Consider the following 17,607-nt stretch of genomic DNA (forward strand, 5'->3'; position numbering starts at 1 on the left):
GCTGCCGCAGCCTGAGGGGAGCAGAGGATGGCCGCTGCCTGGGGGCTGGCGAGCCTTCTTTGGGGAGGGGCCTCCGTGAACACCGAGCAGACCCGGCCCGGTCTAGGGTGGAGTCCCAGCTCACTGAGGTCCAGACAGTGTCTGGGGGCGGGCGGGGGTCACCAGGATGCGGGGCCTCGCCGTCACCCTCCCCCGCAGACGTCCCTGCGAGGGCCCCTCCTGTCAGAGAAAGTCCGGAGGGGCTGGAGTGTCTGCCCCCTCCACTCCCACTGGTCCACACCCAGAAAGAAGGACGCTGCCCGGATTCAAGGACGTCCTTTAATCGCAAATACGTCTCCACAGTCTGGCCACAGGCAGGAAGCGAGTGCGGTGGGGGTTATTGGGAGACAGCTCAGACCACCCCCAGCAAGACCAACAGCTGCGCCCGCACCCTCCCTGCCCCTGGGCTGCCTTCCCAGGCCAACGCCTGTGCTTCACCACTCTGGCTGGCATTCCGGGGTGAGCTCTTCTCGGTAGAAGAGAGGCTTGGGGGGTCTGCTCTGCCGTTGGGGCTCCAGAAGCCTTGGTCAGGCTGGGCCTCCATGCCCACCCTCCCACCCACTCTGCAGCTTCTGTGAGCAGGCAGCCCTCCCCCCCGCAGCCTACACGATGCCCTCCGGGCACTTGCTCCTCCAGACCACCAGCACCGTCACGAGCAGGGTCACCAGGATGGGGACCACGATGAAGGGGCAGAGGACGCTGCTGGGTGGGTCCTGCAAGGCCCTGCCCGAGACGGGGCAGTTTCTGAAGAAGCGCTGGTGGACGGCGAGGAAGAACTTGTCCACCTCCGCGTTTGGCCAGAAGCAGTCCAGTGTTTGCACCACATGCCTGGTGCAGTTGGAGAGTTCCTTGTAGCTCCTGCAGGTGGAAAAGCAGGTGGTCAGGCCCTGGTGGGCAGAGGACCCAGGGGGGACTCGAGCTGGGGGCTCTCCACCCTACTCCCCACTGTGGTGAGCTCCGCTGAAGCCCAGGCCCCGAGGTGGTGACTGGTTCTAGAGACAAAGGTCCTGGAAGGCTCCTGGGTGTGTGTGTGGAGGGTGGTGGGGGTCGGGGAGGGAAGCGTGTGGCCAGACCCCAGGAGGCAAGCTGGAGCTAAGGGATTCTAGGAGCTATGATGTCACACCAAGGGCAGACTAGAAGGTGGACCAGCCAAGCATCTTCAGAAGGAAGTCTGGAAAAGTGAGCTTCAGCCCTTTGAGCCCCTTGCCGTCCCCATCACCCCGTGAAGACCACCCCAGCCTGGAAGCTCCCCCAGCGGTCCACAGGACTTGTCGTGAGGTTTCCCACCCTACCTTCACCCCAACGCCTCATCTTCCCACCTCTCTGGAATTGTGCCATAGTGCTGTCACCCTTCACTCTGGTAGGTTATGCATTCTTTTTGCTTATTGAGTATAAACACCATAAGGATAGTGATGCTGTTTGTTCACCTCTGTAATCCCAGTGCCTAGAAGCGTCCCTGGTACACGCCAAGAACCAATACATTTTGTTCTAATTATATGTAGGTCAGGAAGCAACAGTTAGAACTGGACATGGAACAACAGACTGGTTCCAAATAGGAAAAGGAGTACATCAAGGCTGGATATTGTCACCCTGCCTATTTAACTTATATGCAGAGTACATCATGAGAAATGCTAGGCTGGAAGAAGCACAAGCTGGAAACAAGATTGTCGGGAGAAATATCAATCACCTCAGATACGCAGATAACACCACCCTTATGGCAGAAAGTGAAGAGGAACTAAACAGCCTCTTGATGAAAGTGAAAGAGGAGAGTGAAGAAGTTGGCTTAAAGCTCAACATTCAGAAAACTAAGATCATGGCATCCAGTCCCATCACTTCCTGGCAAATAGACGGGGTAACAGCGGAAACAGTGTCAGACTTTATTTTTTTGGGCTCCAAAATCACTGCAGATGGTGACTGCAGCCATGAAATTAAAAGACGCTTACTCCTTGGAAGAAAAGTTATGACCAACCTAGATAGCATATTGAAAAGCAGAGACATTACTTTGCCGACTAAGGTCCGTCTGGTCAAGGCTATGGTTTTCCAGTGGTCATGTATGGATGTAAGAGTTGGACTGTGAAGAAAGCTGAGCACCGAAGAACTGATGCTTTTGAACTGTGGTGTTGGAGAAGACTCTTGAGAGTCCCTTGGACTGCAAGGGGATCCAACCAGTCCATTCTGAAGGAGATCAGTCCTGGGATTTCTTTGGAGGGAATGATGCTAAAGCTGAAACTCCAGTACTCTGGCCATCTCATGCAAAGAGTTGACTCATTGGAAAAGACTCTGATGCTGGGAGGGATTGGGGGCAGGAGGAGAAGGGGACGACAGAGGATGAGATGGCTGGATGGCATCACTGACTTGATGGACGTGAGTCTGAGTGAACTCTGGGAGTTGGTGATGGACAGGGAGGCCTGGCGTGCTGCGATTCATGGGGTTGCAAAGAGTCAGACACGACTAAGAGACTGAACTGACTGACTGACTGATGCTAAAATATAAATAACATGAAATTTACCATTTCAACCATTTTTAACTGCATAGTCCAATGGCATTAAGTATAGTGGCATTGTTGTGCAACCATCGCCACCATCCGTCTCCAGAACTATTTCATTCCCAAACAGAAAATCTGTCCCCATTAAACACACCTGTCTTCCCTCTAGTCTCTGGCAACTCCTGCCTTGTATCTCTGTGAAATCTGATGACTCCAGGTAGCTCACATAAGTGGGCTTATATACTCTTTGTCCTTTTGTGATTGGCTTATTTCACTGAACAGAATGTCCTCGAGGTTCATCCATGTTGTCGCATATGACAGGGTTCCCTTCCTTTTTAAGGCTGAATAATATACTGCTTGTACAGACTTCATTTTGCTTATCTGCTCATCGACGGGCATTTGGGTTGCTTCTGTGTTTTAACTGTTGTGACAAGTGCTGCTACTTTGAATATGGGCGTTCATGTAGCAGTTCATGTAGTTCAATTCTCTGTATTCAAGTCTCTGCTTTCAATTCTTTCAGCTGCATATTCAGAAGCCAGAAATTGCTGGATCATATTATAAGTTTGTGTTTGATTTTTTGAGTCAATTTTTAAAAAATAAATGAAGATTCAATGTTGGGGAAATGAAAATGTTTCCAGAGGTATCACTTCTGCTTAGGATGGAAAAAGCAACACAGAGTGCTGATTCCTTTTGAACAACAACCAACAAAACTGAAGATACTACAAAGTCCTCGATGTTCTTGAGTCCATCAGAGAGCTGAGACTGCAAGTCAGCAATGTGACCTGAGCTTCAGAGGAGCAAGGCGGTGTGAGGAGGATGCAGCTGCTGTGCCAGCTGCATAATAATGAGCTGCCCAGGGTTCAGGGTGGGCTGGGGGGTCAGTCCGGAATTCCTGGGGCCCCAGGTGCACTGGTGGTCCTTTGACTCTTTGCTCTTCCCCATGAGGCTCCAGGGGGAGCACATAAGAAATGTTAGGGGCAGGCACGAACACCACACATTTCCCAAACCCTTCTCACATAAGCGCAACACCACTTTGGGCCCCTGAAGGATGAGAAAAGCTGATCCCAATGAACAGATTCTGCTGCTTTGAACATGGGAGTGCATTTACCTATTCAAGTCTCTGTAGCTGCAGCTGAACAGGACTGAAGCCCTCCCAGACCCTTAGCTCCAGGAAGCTAAGCCTTGAGCTGCTGAGAGAGGGATGGCACAGCCGTCAGCCCCAGGGCACAAGAAGACACACCATGGCTGGGAGAAGGGTAGGAAAAACTCTTTTCCCTTGGGAGGACAGTAGGAAATCATTCTGGACCTAGAAACCTGCATGATACCACACCTCTGGGGGAGGAGCAGGAATCTCCCACCCAAGCCCCCACAGATACAGGGCAGAGTCTGGCTGCCACAGGGAGGAGGTTGATGGTGTAGGGCTTTTCCAAGCTGAGATTGGACCAGGACAAGGGAATGTCTCTTCCTCTCTACCAAAATAAATCTGGCATAGACTAACAAGCAACAGTACTCTGCCACAGGGAGGGGTAGAGAGACCTACTCTGTGGCGCAGGTGTGCAGGGTGGGACACAGTCCACAGACAAAAATTCTCCAGCCCCACCCTCAGCACAAGGCAATGGGCACCCTAAAGTTCTTCAGGTCTTTGAAATCTATCATGCTCTGAAGGAAACCATAGCAACAACAAATCCCAGACCCAGCTCAACTCCTCACAAGATCAACTTAAATCCCATAATAACAGCCTGACACAAGAGGCTTACCTATTTCCACATGTAAATACTATTTGTCTCAATCTCTTCTCTTCTAAACATGCAAGTTCCGCATTCAATAAAACATTAGGACTTGTTGTCAAAAGATAAAACAATCAACAGACTCTGACTCAGAGATGACCCAGATATGGTACCTATCATACAGGGACTAAAAATACTAATATGATAAAGGGTCTAGTTGAGAAAGTAGACAAGATGCACCAACAGAGAATTTCAGCAGAGATGGAACTGTAAGTAAGAAAGTCAAAGAGAAATGCGGGGGGAGGAAACCCCACAGTATCAGAGAGTCCATCTTGATGAGGTCATCATCAGACTTGGCATCTGAGGAAAGGACTAGTGAACCTGAAGATGGGTGAATAGAAATTACCCAAGCTGAAACAAAAAGAAAAACATAGAGCATCTAACAGTTGTGATAAATTAAGAGCACTGTCAATGATGTCATCTCCAACTTGTAATTGGAATTCCAAAAGGAGAAGGAATGGGGCAGAAGAAACATTTAAGATATAATGGCTGAGAATTTTCCAAAAATAGTGAGATGAAAAACCATAAGTCCAAGAAGGCCAGAGACATCCCCCTCCTGCCCCTGCCACCAAGCAGAACAAAAAAGCAAAGTAACAGCAACAACAGCCACCTAGGTATTAAAGTCAATGGTGAAGAAAAAAAAATCCAAGAAAAGAATCCTGGAGTCATTCAGGAAAAAAAAGAGACATCTACAGAGGAATGGGCGATGTGAACTACAGCAGACCTCTTACTGAGACTATGCAAGCCAGAAGACAATGGGTGGCAGTTTTCACGTAACTAGGTGGGGATGAGGGGCGGGGTAGAGGGAAGGGCCGCAAACCCCTGTCTGCCCAGAATCCTTTACTCAGCAAAAATATTTGCAGTATGAGCTTTCAATAAAGACCTTTTCAGAAAAAAAGCTTATAGAGTTCATGGTCAGCAGACCTGTGCTACAAGAAATGTTAAAGTTCTTCAGTCAAAAGAATATAACAGAAGGAACTTTGGACCCACACAAAGAAATAAAGAGTTCCTCCCAGTAAAATGAAGATTTACAAAACGTGCTTTTCCTTATTTTAGGACAGGAAATGAGTACACAGAGCAGAAGCCATAAACCGACATTGAGGAGACAGTCATGTATTGAACAGCCGAAGGGAAAAGGTTGGGGTCCTTCCAGCACCCAAGCACCCCTCTACCACTGCTTCTATCATACGGTCTCTCGATCGCTAGATCACTTTTTTTTTTCTGCCCTGCTTGCCCTTTGGGCCATGACCCCACATGCACACAAGGCCTCCCTCAGTCCACAGGACCATCTAAATGGATGGAGTGGGCAGAAGTGGTGGAGGGTGTGCAGGAGCCATGCCCACAGGGGCGTGTGGTTTTTCTAAGAGAACAAGAACGCACGTTCCAAGTAGAAAATGGAAGTGGAAAAACCTATAGGAAGTCAGGACAGACTGGGTCTCATTGTGAAAAACTGAATTAGTACATGTCAGAAGCCTGGTACGAGGTAAGTGACAGTGTGTCAGGGATCATTAAAAACCAAAGACCAGGCTTTTGAGCTTGTGGTTGGCCAACTACAGGGATACATGTTACCACCTCTGGTTTGAATGGTTGTCTTCTTCCCCACCTCAGACCCATCAAATTGACGGGTAGTTTTAGGTGTGGTGCAGACACAGTGACACAGTCAGTCCTCAATGTTGTCCCCTATGCTCTGCCTGAGGAATAGAGCTGGGATATCCCTTGAAGGAGGCATTGCCAGAATGAGAAGAACCCCTGACCCAGGAAACTGTGGCACCAGGGACCACAGACCGGGCACATGCTGAGGCTGAGCCAGTGGTGGGCCATCCTGGAGCCAAGCACTTTCTCCTTGAAATATCCTTCCAGTCTGCAAAGCCAACCCCTCCACCCCCGTCTAAAAATATCCCTCATGTGGAGTTGGCTGCCCACTTCATCCTGTTTATTTATACAGAAGTGACAGCTGAAACTCTCAATAAATATTGTGAGCTCTGTCAGCAAGGATGTGATACAAGAATTCCCTCCAGAGTACAGACATTCTTCTGTTCAAAAGAACATTGGACTGACTGAAGGGGCCAAAATAATCATGAGGAAATATTCTTGCTTTAACCCTCTATTTTCAGTTCTCATGTAATGGAATCATTTTCCTTTTTTGGCCAAGACACTCTATTCTGGGCCTCCATGTGAACTTGGCTTGGAATGTTCCTGAACAGTGTGGTGGGAGTTTCCAGTATGTCTGGGTCCCACCAAGTCCAGGCTCCTGGCACTGCACTTGACGATTATTTGCTTGTTGACAAGAAGGTGCCCGCTGCTGCCCACAGGGAACTTGTCTGCTCTGGGGACACCAACCAGCGTCAGGACTGACTGGTCCCAATTGTAGAGCATCTGAGTATGGGCCCTGGTGCCCTGCAAAACTGGGTTCAAATCCAGCTCCATCTCTTATGCTGAGTGATTCCGGGGCCTCACCTCTCCCATCCAAGCCTTACTGTTGTTGTTCAGTTGCTAAGTCATATCCGACTCTTTGTGACCCCATGGACTGCAGCACGCCAGGCTTCCCTGTCCATCATCAACTCCCGGAGCTTGCTCAAACTCATGTCTATTGAGTCAGTGATGCCATCCAACCATCTCATCCTCTGTCATCCCCTTCTCCTCCTGCCTTCAATCTTTCCCAGCATCAGGGTCTTTTCCAATGAGTCAGTTCTTCCCATCAGGAGGCCAAAGTATTGGAGCTTCAGCATCAGTCTTTCCAATGAATTTTCAGGGTTGATCTCCTTTAGGATTGAGTGGTTTCATCTCCTTGTAGTCCAAGGGACTCTCAAGAGTCTTCTCCAGCCTTGGTCATCCAAGCCTTGGTCTCCTTATAGTCAATGAAGAGACAGGTCCTGACCTGACAGGGTTATTGGGCAGATCAAATTAAACAAGGTCAAGGACCTGGTGTACAGCAGGTGCCCAGTAAGTGGACGACTTCCAGACAACTGGTGTGTGGTCCCTGAAGGGTACATTTCTTGTTCTATAAACTCGGGTAAATGTTGACCAGGCAGTGTGTGTCTAAGTCTTCAGAATATCTGAGGAGGAACCACTAGTTTGGTTCCCTTTCTCTGGACCAGTATTGGACTCCATCTCCCCAGGACAGTTCACAGCCTGGTGGCTTCCAGCAGCTTTAAATACCTGATGGTTGTAGGGGAGGTGGCACCACCTGGTACCCTGGCAGCTGGGGCACATGAAGGAGACTGGGGCCCACTTGAGGCCAGCCTGGGGAGCCTGTCTAAATGTTAGACTGACATGCTGGTGTTCAGTCACCAAGCCCTGTCAGACTCTTGGAGACGCCATGGACTGCAGCACACCAGCCTTCCCTGTCCTTCACTATCTCCCGGAACTTGCTCAGATTCATGTCTATCGAGTTGGTGATGCCATCCAACCGTCTCATCCTCTGTTGTCCTGGTCTCCTCTTGCTCAGTCTTTCCCAGCATCACGGTTTTTTTTTTCCTCCAGACTGATGTGGGGGTGGTTAGATAGATAGGGAGGTGTATGGGTGAGTCCAAGACACAAAGGGGGATACTCATTCAGCTTTTGGCTGAATAGTTCTAGAAATACAAATGGCTAACAAGCATCTGGAAAAAAAAAAGTTTAACCTCACTTTTAAGGAAGAAAGAAGCAAACATCCAAACATAATTCATTTTCAGAATGAGGATGTGCAGTGCTGGTGAAGGTACAGTGAAATGAAGCAGGTGCTTGTAGCTTTACTAGTAGAAGATAAACTAGTCAAAGCTTCCTGAAAAGCTATTTGGCAATTATGTCTGGAGAACTTCAAAGTCATGGATACCCTTTGGTTCAGGAATTCTATTCCTGGGAATTTTCCTAAATTAATAATATCAAATGTAGACCAAAGTCATGTAAGAAGATGTTCCCTACAGATTTTTAATTTTGAAAAAGAGCAAACAATAGGACAGTGACCAAAGTTGCTCACAAGAGCCTCTGCTATGTAGCTATAAAAAGATATTCAGGAAGGAAATATTTATGTTAAAATGTTAAACAGAAGAAGCCGTTGAGACCAAAGGATACAGACAGTGTGGTTTCAGCATAAAGTGGTCCATGCAGGAGGGGAAGACCCCAGAACGCTAGGAGGCCGTTGTCATCCCTAGAGGGTGGTGGACTTTTATTCTCCTATCTCCACTTTCGGAGGGATTTTTTCACGTTTTCTCTACAGGTACATATTATTTTTATAATTGTATGTTTTAAAAGGCCTGTAGAGAGCCGGACACTCAAGCCCTCTGCATTTGCAGCCGTGGGGAGCACGTCTCCTTAGCCTTCGGCGCAGGGAACGCTCTGAATCCCAAGCAGCTGGGAGGACTGAGTGCGACCCGGCAGCCGGGCTGGCGGGGTGTGGGGGGCGCAGGCACCCTCAGCCCCGCTGCCCGGCTGGTGGCACCTTGCTGGGGGCGTGGCCGCTCCACGTCTGGCACCGCCCAGGGCTCAGAGGGGCTGCTCCTCCTCAGTCCTGCAGACCCCCGCCCCGCCCAGCAGGCCCGCAGCCTGCGGCCTTCCTTCAGTCCACCGGCCTAACCTCTGTCCCACTTGGGTGGGGTTAACCCCGGCCCTGGGACCACCTTGGGGATGCCCCCTCTCCCACCCTCTGCCCCCGAGGCCGCTCCGGGGTGGGGTGGGATGGAGCTCTGGGACCCCCCTTCTCCCTCCGGTGGGGGGCGGGAAGCTCTGCTCCGCACTGTAGTGGGAGGGGGGGCGGACTCCTCGGAGAGATACAAGGCTGTGGCAATTCGGGGGCGAGGCCGGCCAGAGGGCCCTCGCTTCCTCTCGGGTTGAGGATGAGATGCCCAGTCTCCGACGGGCGTCCGCACCTGGGGGCTGGGAGAGCCCCGAGGGCAGGACCCCCTTTGGCATCCATCCCCCGCCGGCTCCCCGCCCCAGGCGTCCAAGGACCCCGCGCTCCCTGGACCCTTCTTGCCGGAAGGACGAGGCCACCAGATGGCGCCCCCTCCTCGGGGACCGCCTCTCCTTGGTCCCTCCTCCCCTGACCTCTTCCCCAGAGACCCCCTCCCTCGCGGTCAGCACCCCACTCCCCGCCCCGTCTCTCCCTCGGGGCTCTCTGTCTTCTCGCTCCATCTGCGGCCTGCCTCATCTGACCGCGCCCTTCCCGCCGGTGAGGGTCCTCCGCGCTCTGCGGCGCTCCTTCACTCCTCTGCCGGGCCCTGGGGCTGCAACCCAACACCCCTGACATCCTCACCCCCATCTGAAGCCTTGGTCCTGGGCACAGCAGGCTGTCTGCGCACCTGACTCTCGGGGTGCCCCCGGCCTAGCCCCATCTCTCATCCCTGGCTAGGAAGCCTTGCCCTCTCTGAGTTGCCTTGGGTCCCCCCATTTCCAGGGGTTCCCTTCCCCCCTGCAGCCCCGTCACTGTGACCAGCTTTCATTTCTCTGCACTGATCGTGGGCCAGGGGTGTGGGCATCTCTGTGCCTCTTCTCCTCCCCCTACTCAGCTTAGCAGTTCAGTCACTCAGTCGTGTCCAACTCTTTGCGACCCCATGGACTGCAACATGCCAGGCTTCCCTGTCCATCACCAACTCCCCGAGCTTGCTCAAACTCATGTCCGTGGCATCGGTAATGCCATCCAACGGTCTCTTCCTCTGCTGTCCCCTTCTCCTCCCGCCTTCAATCTTTCCCAGCATCAGGGTCTTTTCCAATGAGTCGAAGGCATCAGGTAGCCAAAGGATTGGAGTTTGAATATTCAGGACTGATTTCCTTTAGGATGGACTGGTCGGACCTCCTTGCTGTCCAAAGGCAGCCATCATCTTCCTCCTCCACTTTCCTCTCTTCCGCAGCTTGGGCCCTGCCCACCATGGGCTCTTGGGGCCAGAGCCCTGGCCGCTGCACTCTCCAGCCTCAGCCCACTGCCCAGCCAGCTAGTACCTTCAATGCTCTCCGCCCCTCCCCGTACCTGCGCTGCACTCCAAAGCTCCCGCGCAGGCCCCACCTCTCCACTCTCAGCTGTCCCCCTCCCTCTCCCCCTGGCCACCCTGCCTGGCTGGTGCTCCTGCCTCAGGAGCTTTGCAAGTGCTGCGCTTTCTATGCGGAAGGCCGTTCACTCGGTCGTCACAAGACTAGCATCTGCATGTCCCTCAGATGTCACTTCCTCAAACAGGCCTTTTTTCTGATGCTTCAACTCGTTAGGATCCCCAGCAAAGTAGGGTTTTCCTTCACAGCTGTGTCCTTCTTCGTATCTGAACTTTTAACTCGGGATCGTTCACTCACTGTTGGTTTTGGTGACTAGACTGCAAACACCAGGAGGGCAGGGAGAGTGTAGGGAAAAACAAAGCCCCAGTCATCCTGTTCACAGCAGTCATCTCAAAGGCAAGAGAAACAAAAGCAGAAGGAAAAGAAAGGGACAGATCTGCCTGGAGACATGAGAGGATGGCGAGGGCGATGGAGCACGATCCAGCGCGGAAGACGGTAACCTGGTAACCCGGTAACCTGGTAACCCGGTAACCTGGTAACCGGGAAGAGAGGGGCGTTCACACAGAGAAGGGCGTTGTCACAGGTCCGCAGGGTCCAGACAGCCTACTGCTATGAATAATCATGACAGACTCTTCTTGGGGGGTGCTGTAACACACCTCTCCAGGTTCAGTGAATAGTAACTAGCATAAAAATGAAAAATAAATTTAATAAACCTGATTTCAGTGACGATATGAGGAAGTTTCTATCCTGCAAAGAATCAACAAGCTTTTTAAAAGTCCCAGGATCCTATTTAGGCCGCAAAGGAAAACTTGATAAATTCTCAAAGTGGAGATTTTAAGTCTTTGACGACAATATCAGAAACTAGAAATTAGTAAGAAAAGGATGAAAAAAAAAGAACCCCTAGAAATGAAAGATCACTCATATAATTTCAGGGCCAAGTGGGATTTAAAAATTCAATTATAGGTTGTTAAGAAAAACTGATGGTAACATTGCATGTAAAAATTAATGGAATCAAGGCAAAACTGAATTTTGAGGAAAGTCTGCAGTTGTAATTTATCTTATTATTACTAAAAATAAATGAAAATGAATGAGGTAAAAATCCAAATCAAGACATTTAAATAAAGAAACACAAAATAGATTTCTCCAAAGGGCAAATAGTTTAACTAACTATTGTAGTACTACTAATAGTATTACTAACTATTGAAAACCAGTATTTATTGATATTTTTAAAAAACATAAAAATGAATAAGTAGATTCAGCAGTTGATTCTTTAGAAAAATGGCTACACTGAAATGATCACATTTGTGGATAATCCAGAAAAAAGGCAGAGAAAACACCAACATACAAAACCACAGTTAAAAGATTAGAAAAAGTATGAGCTGCTAAGCTGCTAAGTCACTTCAGTCGTGTCCGACTCTGTGCGACCCCATAGACGGCAGCCCACCAGGCTCCCCCGTCCCTGGGATTCTCCAGGCAAGAACACTGGAGTGGGTTGCCATTTCCTTCTCCAATGCATGAACGTGAAAAGTGAAAGGGAAGTCGCTCACTAGCATGCAAAACATGTACGTTAAAAATTGGTAAGTCTTTGATGAATGGGACTGCTTTGGGGGAGATTATAAATGATGGGATCTTGACTTATAAAGCAGAAAATCTGAGAGGAAAAAAGAAAAAATTGCTAAAGAACTACTTTGACAAAAGGTGCTAGACTCAGGCAATTCTTTCAGATTCTTAAGGTCACAGAAAAAGATGTCAAACTTCCCAGTTCTTTGAAAAAGTTAACAAAACCCTGATCCCAAACCTCTTAAGATGGTCCGCCCACGTGCCTGGGAACAGCAGGCTCATGCAACAGATGGTTACTTTCACTTATAAATAGACACAGATGTCCTTTTTCAAACACTAGCAATTTTAAGCTAGCTGTATAGAATAAAGTGGGTTTTATTTCAGGAAGGCTTCAGTGCTATTACTATAAAATCATACTTCAATTTGTCAAAGGAAAGCAGCAGTCATTTTGATACATGTTGCGAAGGCATTTGATAAAACTGAACATTCATTTCTGATTTTTTAAAAAGCCCAACTTTGTAAAGCACAAACAAGTTCTTCTTAATGTGATTTAAAAAAAAAATCTCTCAAAAGAATAGCAAACATCACATTTGCTATTGGGGCATTTTCATCACAGTTGGGAACCCGTTTATGTTTTAGGTGGCCAGGGCTGCCTTTCCCCCCGGTGGTTTCCACCGTCGCTCCTACCCACGGTTTCATAGTCACTGCAGGACCTTTCCAAAATTGGGAGGGGCTGACAGCTCATCAGGCCACTTCCTCTGGTGGCAGAAAGCCATGGGCTGGCCCTTCCTACGTCAGGCTCCAGGCTTGGAGCCAGTGTGCCAGGCCAGCTCATCTCTGCCAAGGGTCTCCGACCACAGACAGGAGGGGCCGAGTGGTCCTCAGGGGGGATAGTCAAGCCCCCCTGGGGGACTGTTCCCTGGACCCACAGTGCCTGGAGGCTGCACAGGACAGGGCATCTTTTGTTTTTCTTGATGCTGCAGGGAGCATATAACGAAGTCCTGCTGATGGTTGGATTGAAAACATTTCACTTCAAACTCTGGAGTCATCTGCAAACATGCAAACGTGTGCTGGGCTGGTGGGACCCGAGCCAGCAGTGTACCTGGGCTCACCTGGACCCCAAGGGCTTGCTATGCGGGTGGGGGGCAGGTGGATACCATACTGCAAAGCCCTCCCTAAACTGGGGAGATCAGAGAGATTCCAGCCAGCTGGAAAAATCCACCGAGACCAAGTGATAGGAGTCTTCATGCATTTCTGCCGGCCTAGGGCTGACCCACAGGATACCTCGTCAGGAGCGCTTTGCAGTCAGCATGACCACGCTGTGCAAATGCACTCTTGCGGGTGTTCCCTAGGTTCCCACCACAGTGGGTCTCTGTCTGCGGTAGAACAAGGGCTCCTGATGTCTGGGCAAACCCGTCTTCCCTGGGAGCACTGGGAACCGCAAGCTCCATGTCTGTCCGGGAATGACACACGCTAGGAAGCGCCCCCTAATACTCCCGGGTCAGTAAATAAACAAAAGACAGTGAGACAGGCTTCGTATCAAACCTGAATGGCAGAGGTCAGTTCCAGCTCCCATTTGCACAAGACCAGCTCCCTGGCTAAACAGTACGTCCCAGACTACCAGCAGCTGCTGAGCGAGGTGGACAAGTGCCATTCTTCTAGGAAAATGAAAATGACGTGAATAAAGGCGAGAAAAAAGAATCTTGGAAGGAGGGCTGTTCAAGGTAAGAAGAGGAAGAAAAGTGGAAAGAGGCTGGTGTTTTCTCTGTCCCTCAGGAGACACCCCAGCCCATCTGGAGGTTCCATCACCTAGACAGCAAAGGAAGCCAGGTGGCTGGGGAGACTGCGGGGCTCCGCCCTCTTGGACAAGCCCTCTCGGGCCCCATTCTCACCATCCCCTCCCACCCTGGGGCCTCTGGCTTCAGCTCCTCTGTCTTTTGCTTTTTCGTTCTCTCTTCTGACCTGGAGCCAGCCTGGCTGTCCTGCCCTGAGACAGTCCACCAAGGTAAATGCCAGCAGTGTTCTGGGGTCCATGGAGCTTGGGGGACGCTGCACAGAGGGCTGCCCAGCTCAGTACAGACAGGCGCTGAGTCCCCAGGATCTCCTCCTGCCTGCCCACCTAGAGCCTCTTGCAGACACAGGGGAGGGGACTTTCAGGAAATTCTGAGCCTGTTTCTTCTCACGTGGTCTTGTTTCCAGCTGCCTCTCAGGACCCACTTAGGAACGACCCACTCAGTGACACTCAGGCTGGATTTTGCATCTCCTGTTCCAGAGGAAGTGGTTCTCCCAGCCCTGGTCCACAGCAGGGACGGCGGAGGGGACCCTTTGTCCAATGCCCCCAGCCCCCTCGCCACCTGCCTGCTGACATTCCTGTCTCCAGCTCAGTACTTCGGGGATACACCCCTAGGCACGACCTCCGGGCCCTGGGACCCGCGTGTCTCCTCCGCCCCTGCAGGTGCTGCAGCCGCCCATGTGCTGTCTGTCCACCCAGGGTGTGACCTCAGGTTCCCTGCTGTACCCCAGGCCCGGCCCGGGGCACAGCTCGCCCAGTGGAGGAGGCTGACATGTCTGCGACTCCAGGAGCCACTCAGAGCCCTTGTTCCCTAAGCCTGGGCTGGGAGGAAAGGAGCACTGGGGGGGCACCGTCCCTTCAGCCTGGGCTGTCTGGGACCCCAGTGTGGGCAGAGGAGCCCTGGGGACAGCTGGGGTCCCCACCTGCATATGGGCTCTGCAGCGGGGGTCCCAGGCCCCCGGTACACACACCTCTCAGGAGCACAGGCCGCAGTCTTTGCACTCAGAGCTGTCAGTGTATCAGCCCCCTGCTCAGACCCCGTAAGCTGGAGGTGCACCTCGAGGAATCATGGGGGACACCCTGAGCTGAGTCTTCACTCGGCATCCAGGCTGGTTGCGGCCGCCTGGAAGCACGGTGTGCAGCACTTGGGGGCTGGGCTGTGGGTGGGGGGCCCTGGGTGGGCTTGCAAGGGTGCCCCCTCCTCCAGGCAGGGCATGGGGCTTGGGAAGCCAGATTTCCGCTTCTGCCTCAGCCAGCTGCCCTGTGAAGCTGCTGTGTGTCCTCAGGCAAGAGGCTCAGGGTCTCTGAGCTGTGGGATCCAACTGGGCAGAAGGCCCAGGGCTGAGATGGCCGCCAGGAAGCCAGTGCATGTGGGGCGGTCCCCACTTCCCAACCCCCACTGGGAAAAGCACCCAACCAAGGTGACGCTAGTAAAGTGATGCTCAAAATTCTCCAAGCCAGGCTTCAGCAATATGTGAACCGTGAAGTTCCAGATGTTCAAGCTGGTTTTAGAAAAGGCAGAGGAACCAGAGATCAAATTGCCAACATCTGCTGGATCATCGAAAAAGCAAGAGAGTTTGAGAAAAACATATATTTCTGCTTTATTGACTATGCCAAAGCCTTTGACTGTGCGGATCATCACAAACTCTGGAAAATTCTGAAAGAGACGGGAATACCAGACCACCTGACCTGCCTCCTGAGAAATCTGTATGCAGGTCAGGAAACAACAGTTAGGACTGGACATGGAACAACAGACTGTTTCCAAATAGGGAAAGGAGGTCATAAAGGCTGGATATTGTCACCCTGCCTATTTAACTTATATGCAGAGTACATCATGAGAAATGCTGGGCTGGAAGAAGCACAAACTGGAATCAGGATTGCTGGGAGAAATATCAATAACCTCAGATATGCAGATGACACCACCCTTATGGCAGAAAGTGAAGAGGAACTAAAAAGCCTCTTGATGAAAGTGGAAGAGGAGAGTGAAAAGTTGGCTTAAAGCTCAACATTCAGAAAACGAAGATCATGGCATCTGGTCCCATCACTTCATGGCAAATAGATGGGGAAACAGTGTCAGACTTTATTTTTGGGGGCTCCAAAATTACTGCAGATGGTGACTGCAGCCATGAAATTAGAAGATGCTTACTCCTTGGAAGGAAAATTATGACCAACCTAGACAGCATATTATAAAACAGAGACATTACTTTGCCAAAAAGGTCCGTCTAGTCAAGGCTATGGTTTTTCCAGTGGTCATGTATGGGTGTGAGAGTTGGACCACAAGGAAGGCTGAGCACGGAAGAATTGATGCTTTTGCACTGTGGTGTTGGAGAAGACTCTTGAGACTTGGACTGCAAGGAGATCCAACCAGTCCATCCTAAAGGAGATCAGTTCTGAGTGTTCATTGGAAAGACTGATGTTGAAGCTGAAACTCCAATACTCTGGCCACCTGATGCGAAGAACTGACTCACTGGAGAAGACCCTGATGCTGGGAAAGATTGGGGGCAGGAGGAGAAGGGGATGACAGAGGATGAGATGGTTGGATGGCATCACCGACTTGATGGACATGAGTTTGAGCAAACTCCGGGAGTTGGTGATGGACAGGGAGGCCTGGTGTGCTGCAGTCCATGGGGTTGCGAAGAGTTGGACACAACTGAGCGGCTGAACTGAAGTGAAGGTGACTGCTCTCAACTGAGAAGGTCACCGTTTTCCTGTTTCTGGAAGATGTCCACAGAGTTTTGGGGACAACCCCGAGCTTTGCTACCACGCCAGCTCTCAACCCCACCCTGGTGTCCTGAGCGTGGCACTGGTCAGGCCACATGGCCTCTGCTCCCTCTCCAGGCTCTGCAGACAGAGCGCCCCCTTGCCCACCCCCAGGCTTCATCAGCAGAGCCCAGCCTGTGAGATGCACTCACACAGAGGAGCAGGAGGGCCCAGAGGGGACAGAGGGGCTGCTGGGTGCCATGTGGGGAGACTGGGCTTCAGGGACCCAAGGCTGCAGAGACCGAGGGGGGCAGGCACCCACCTCTTCGGACACCCTGTGGCAGGTGGGGCTGGTCTGATGTCCACAAGGGGGTCTGGGCTCCTGCTTGGAGCACTTGTGCACCGGGCCCTGGGGCAGGATAGGCCCAGTCTCGCCCCCTGGGCGATGGACACCCTGTAACTAGGAAGGAGCTGTGGGCACACAGAATGGGGACTCGCTTAGGCTGGGGTGCACGGCCTGCACACCCCGAAGCTGGCTATGACCTCCGAGCGGACACGCCCCATCCCTGTGACAGCGAAACCCTCTGCTGTTCAGAGGACAGGACACACTGAGGCCATTCACACGGCACCCAGACTCCACCCCGCCTTGCAGACCAGGGAGCTAGCTGGGCAGGTGACTGAGCGCGTGGCCCCAGGGGCCAGTGAGGGGGCTGGCCCAGGGGTCTGACTTGGGGTCTGCTTGCCTCCTCCATGTAGACTGCTAACCCCCCTGGGGAGGGGCTCCCCCACCGGCCCTCTTCCATGGGCTTTGCTCCGGGCAGGAAGAAGTCTGGGCCCCTCTGCCCCGGCTGGGAGGAGTCCATCCCTGGCTCCGAAAGCAGCCACTCTGGCACCAGACACCAGCTGGGCGCTGCCAGGCTGGGCTCCCCATGGGCAGCAGGGCACGCCACCTCCTCAAGATCAGGCCACGGCAGGACCCAGCTCGGGGGTCTGTGGTGCAAGGAGGGAGGCTCCAGTTTCCAAACGCAGGGGGTGTCTTCTGAGGGCCGGGCAGGTGGGGTGTGACTGTGCCCACAGCGCTTGGCCCTGGGTCTGAGGACACCGGGAGCAGTGCCCACGGGGGCCAAGCCAGTGGGACCCCTCTGACCTGCTGCCACCCTTGGATCTCCCGGGACTACTGCGTGGACAGCCAGGTCCAGTGGGGTGAAGTCCCCGGCCAGCCGCACCCAGCCTGCTGGGGTCCAGGGCCCTGCCCTTGCCAGGACACAGGTGAACATGCCTGT

General features: G+C 52.0%; 1 protein-coding gene across 2 annotated transcripts in view; it reads right to left on the reverse strand.

Moving 5' to 3' along the window:
- Nucleotides 1-304: 304 nt before the first annotated feature.
- Nucleotides 305-17,607, reverse strand: part of RAMP1 (receptor activity modifying protein 1) — a 41,780-nt gene continuing 24,477 nt past the window's right edge. The window contains exons 3-4 of one of the 2 annotated variants that reach the window (XM_042244426.1): nucleotides 13,378-13,490; nucleotides 305-897 (exon numbers count right to left, since the gene is read on the reverse strand). In XM_042244426.1, the coding sequence (XP_042100360.1) occupies nucleotides 701-897; nucleotides 13,378-13,490 (310 nt within the window). In that variant the 3' untranslated portion in view covers nucleotides 305-700. The remainder of the gene's footprint in view (nucleotides 898-13,377; nucleotides 13,491-17,607) is intronic. The other variant, XM_027967173.2, reaches the window with a different exon arrangement.

The sequence above is a fragment of the Ovis aries genome, chromosome 1 (genome assembly GCF_016772045.2).
Source record: "Ovis aries strain OAR_USU_Benz2616 breed Rambouillet chromosome 1, ARS-UI_Ramb_v3.0, whole genome shotgun sequence".
NCBI classification, from domain to species: domain Eukaryota; kingdom Metazoa; phylum Chordata; class Mammalia; order Artiodactyla; family Bovidae; genus Ovis; species Ovis aries.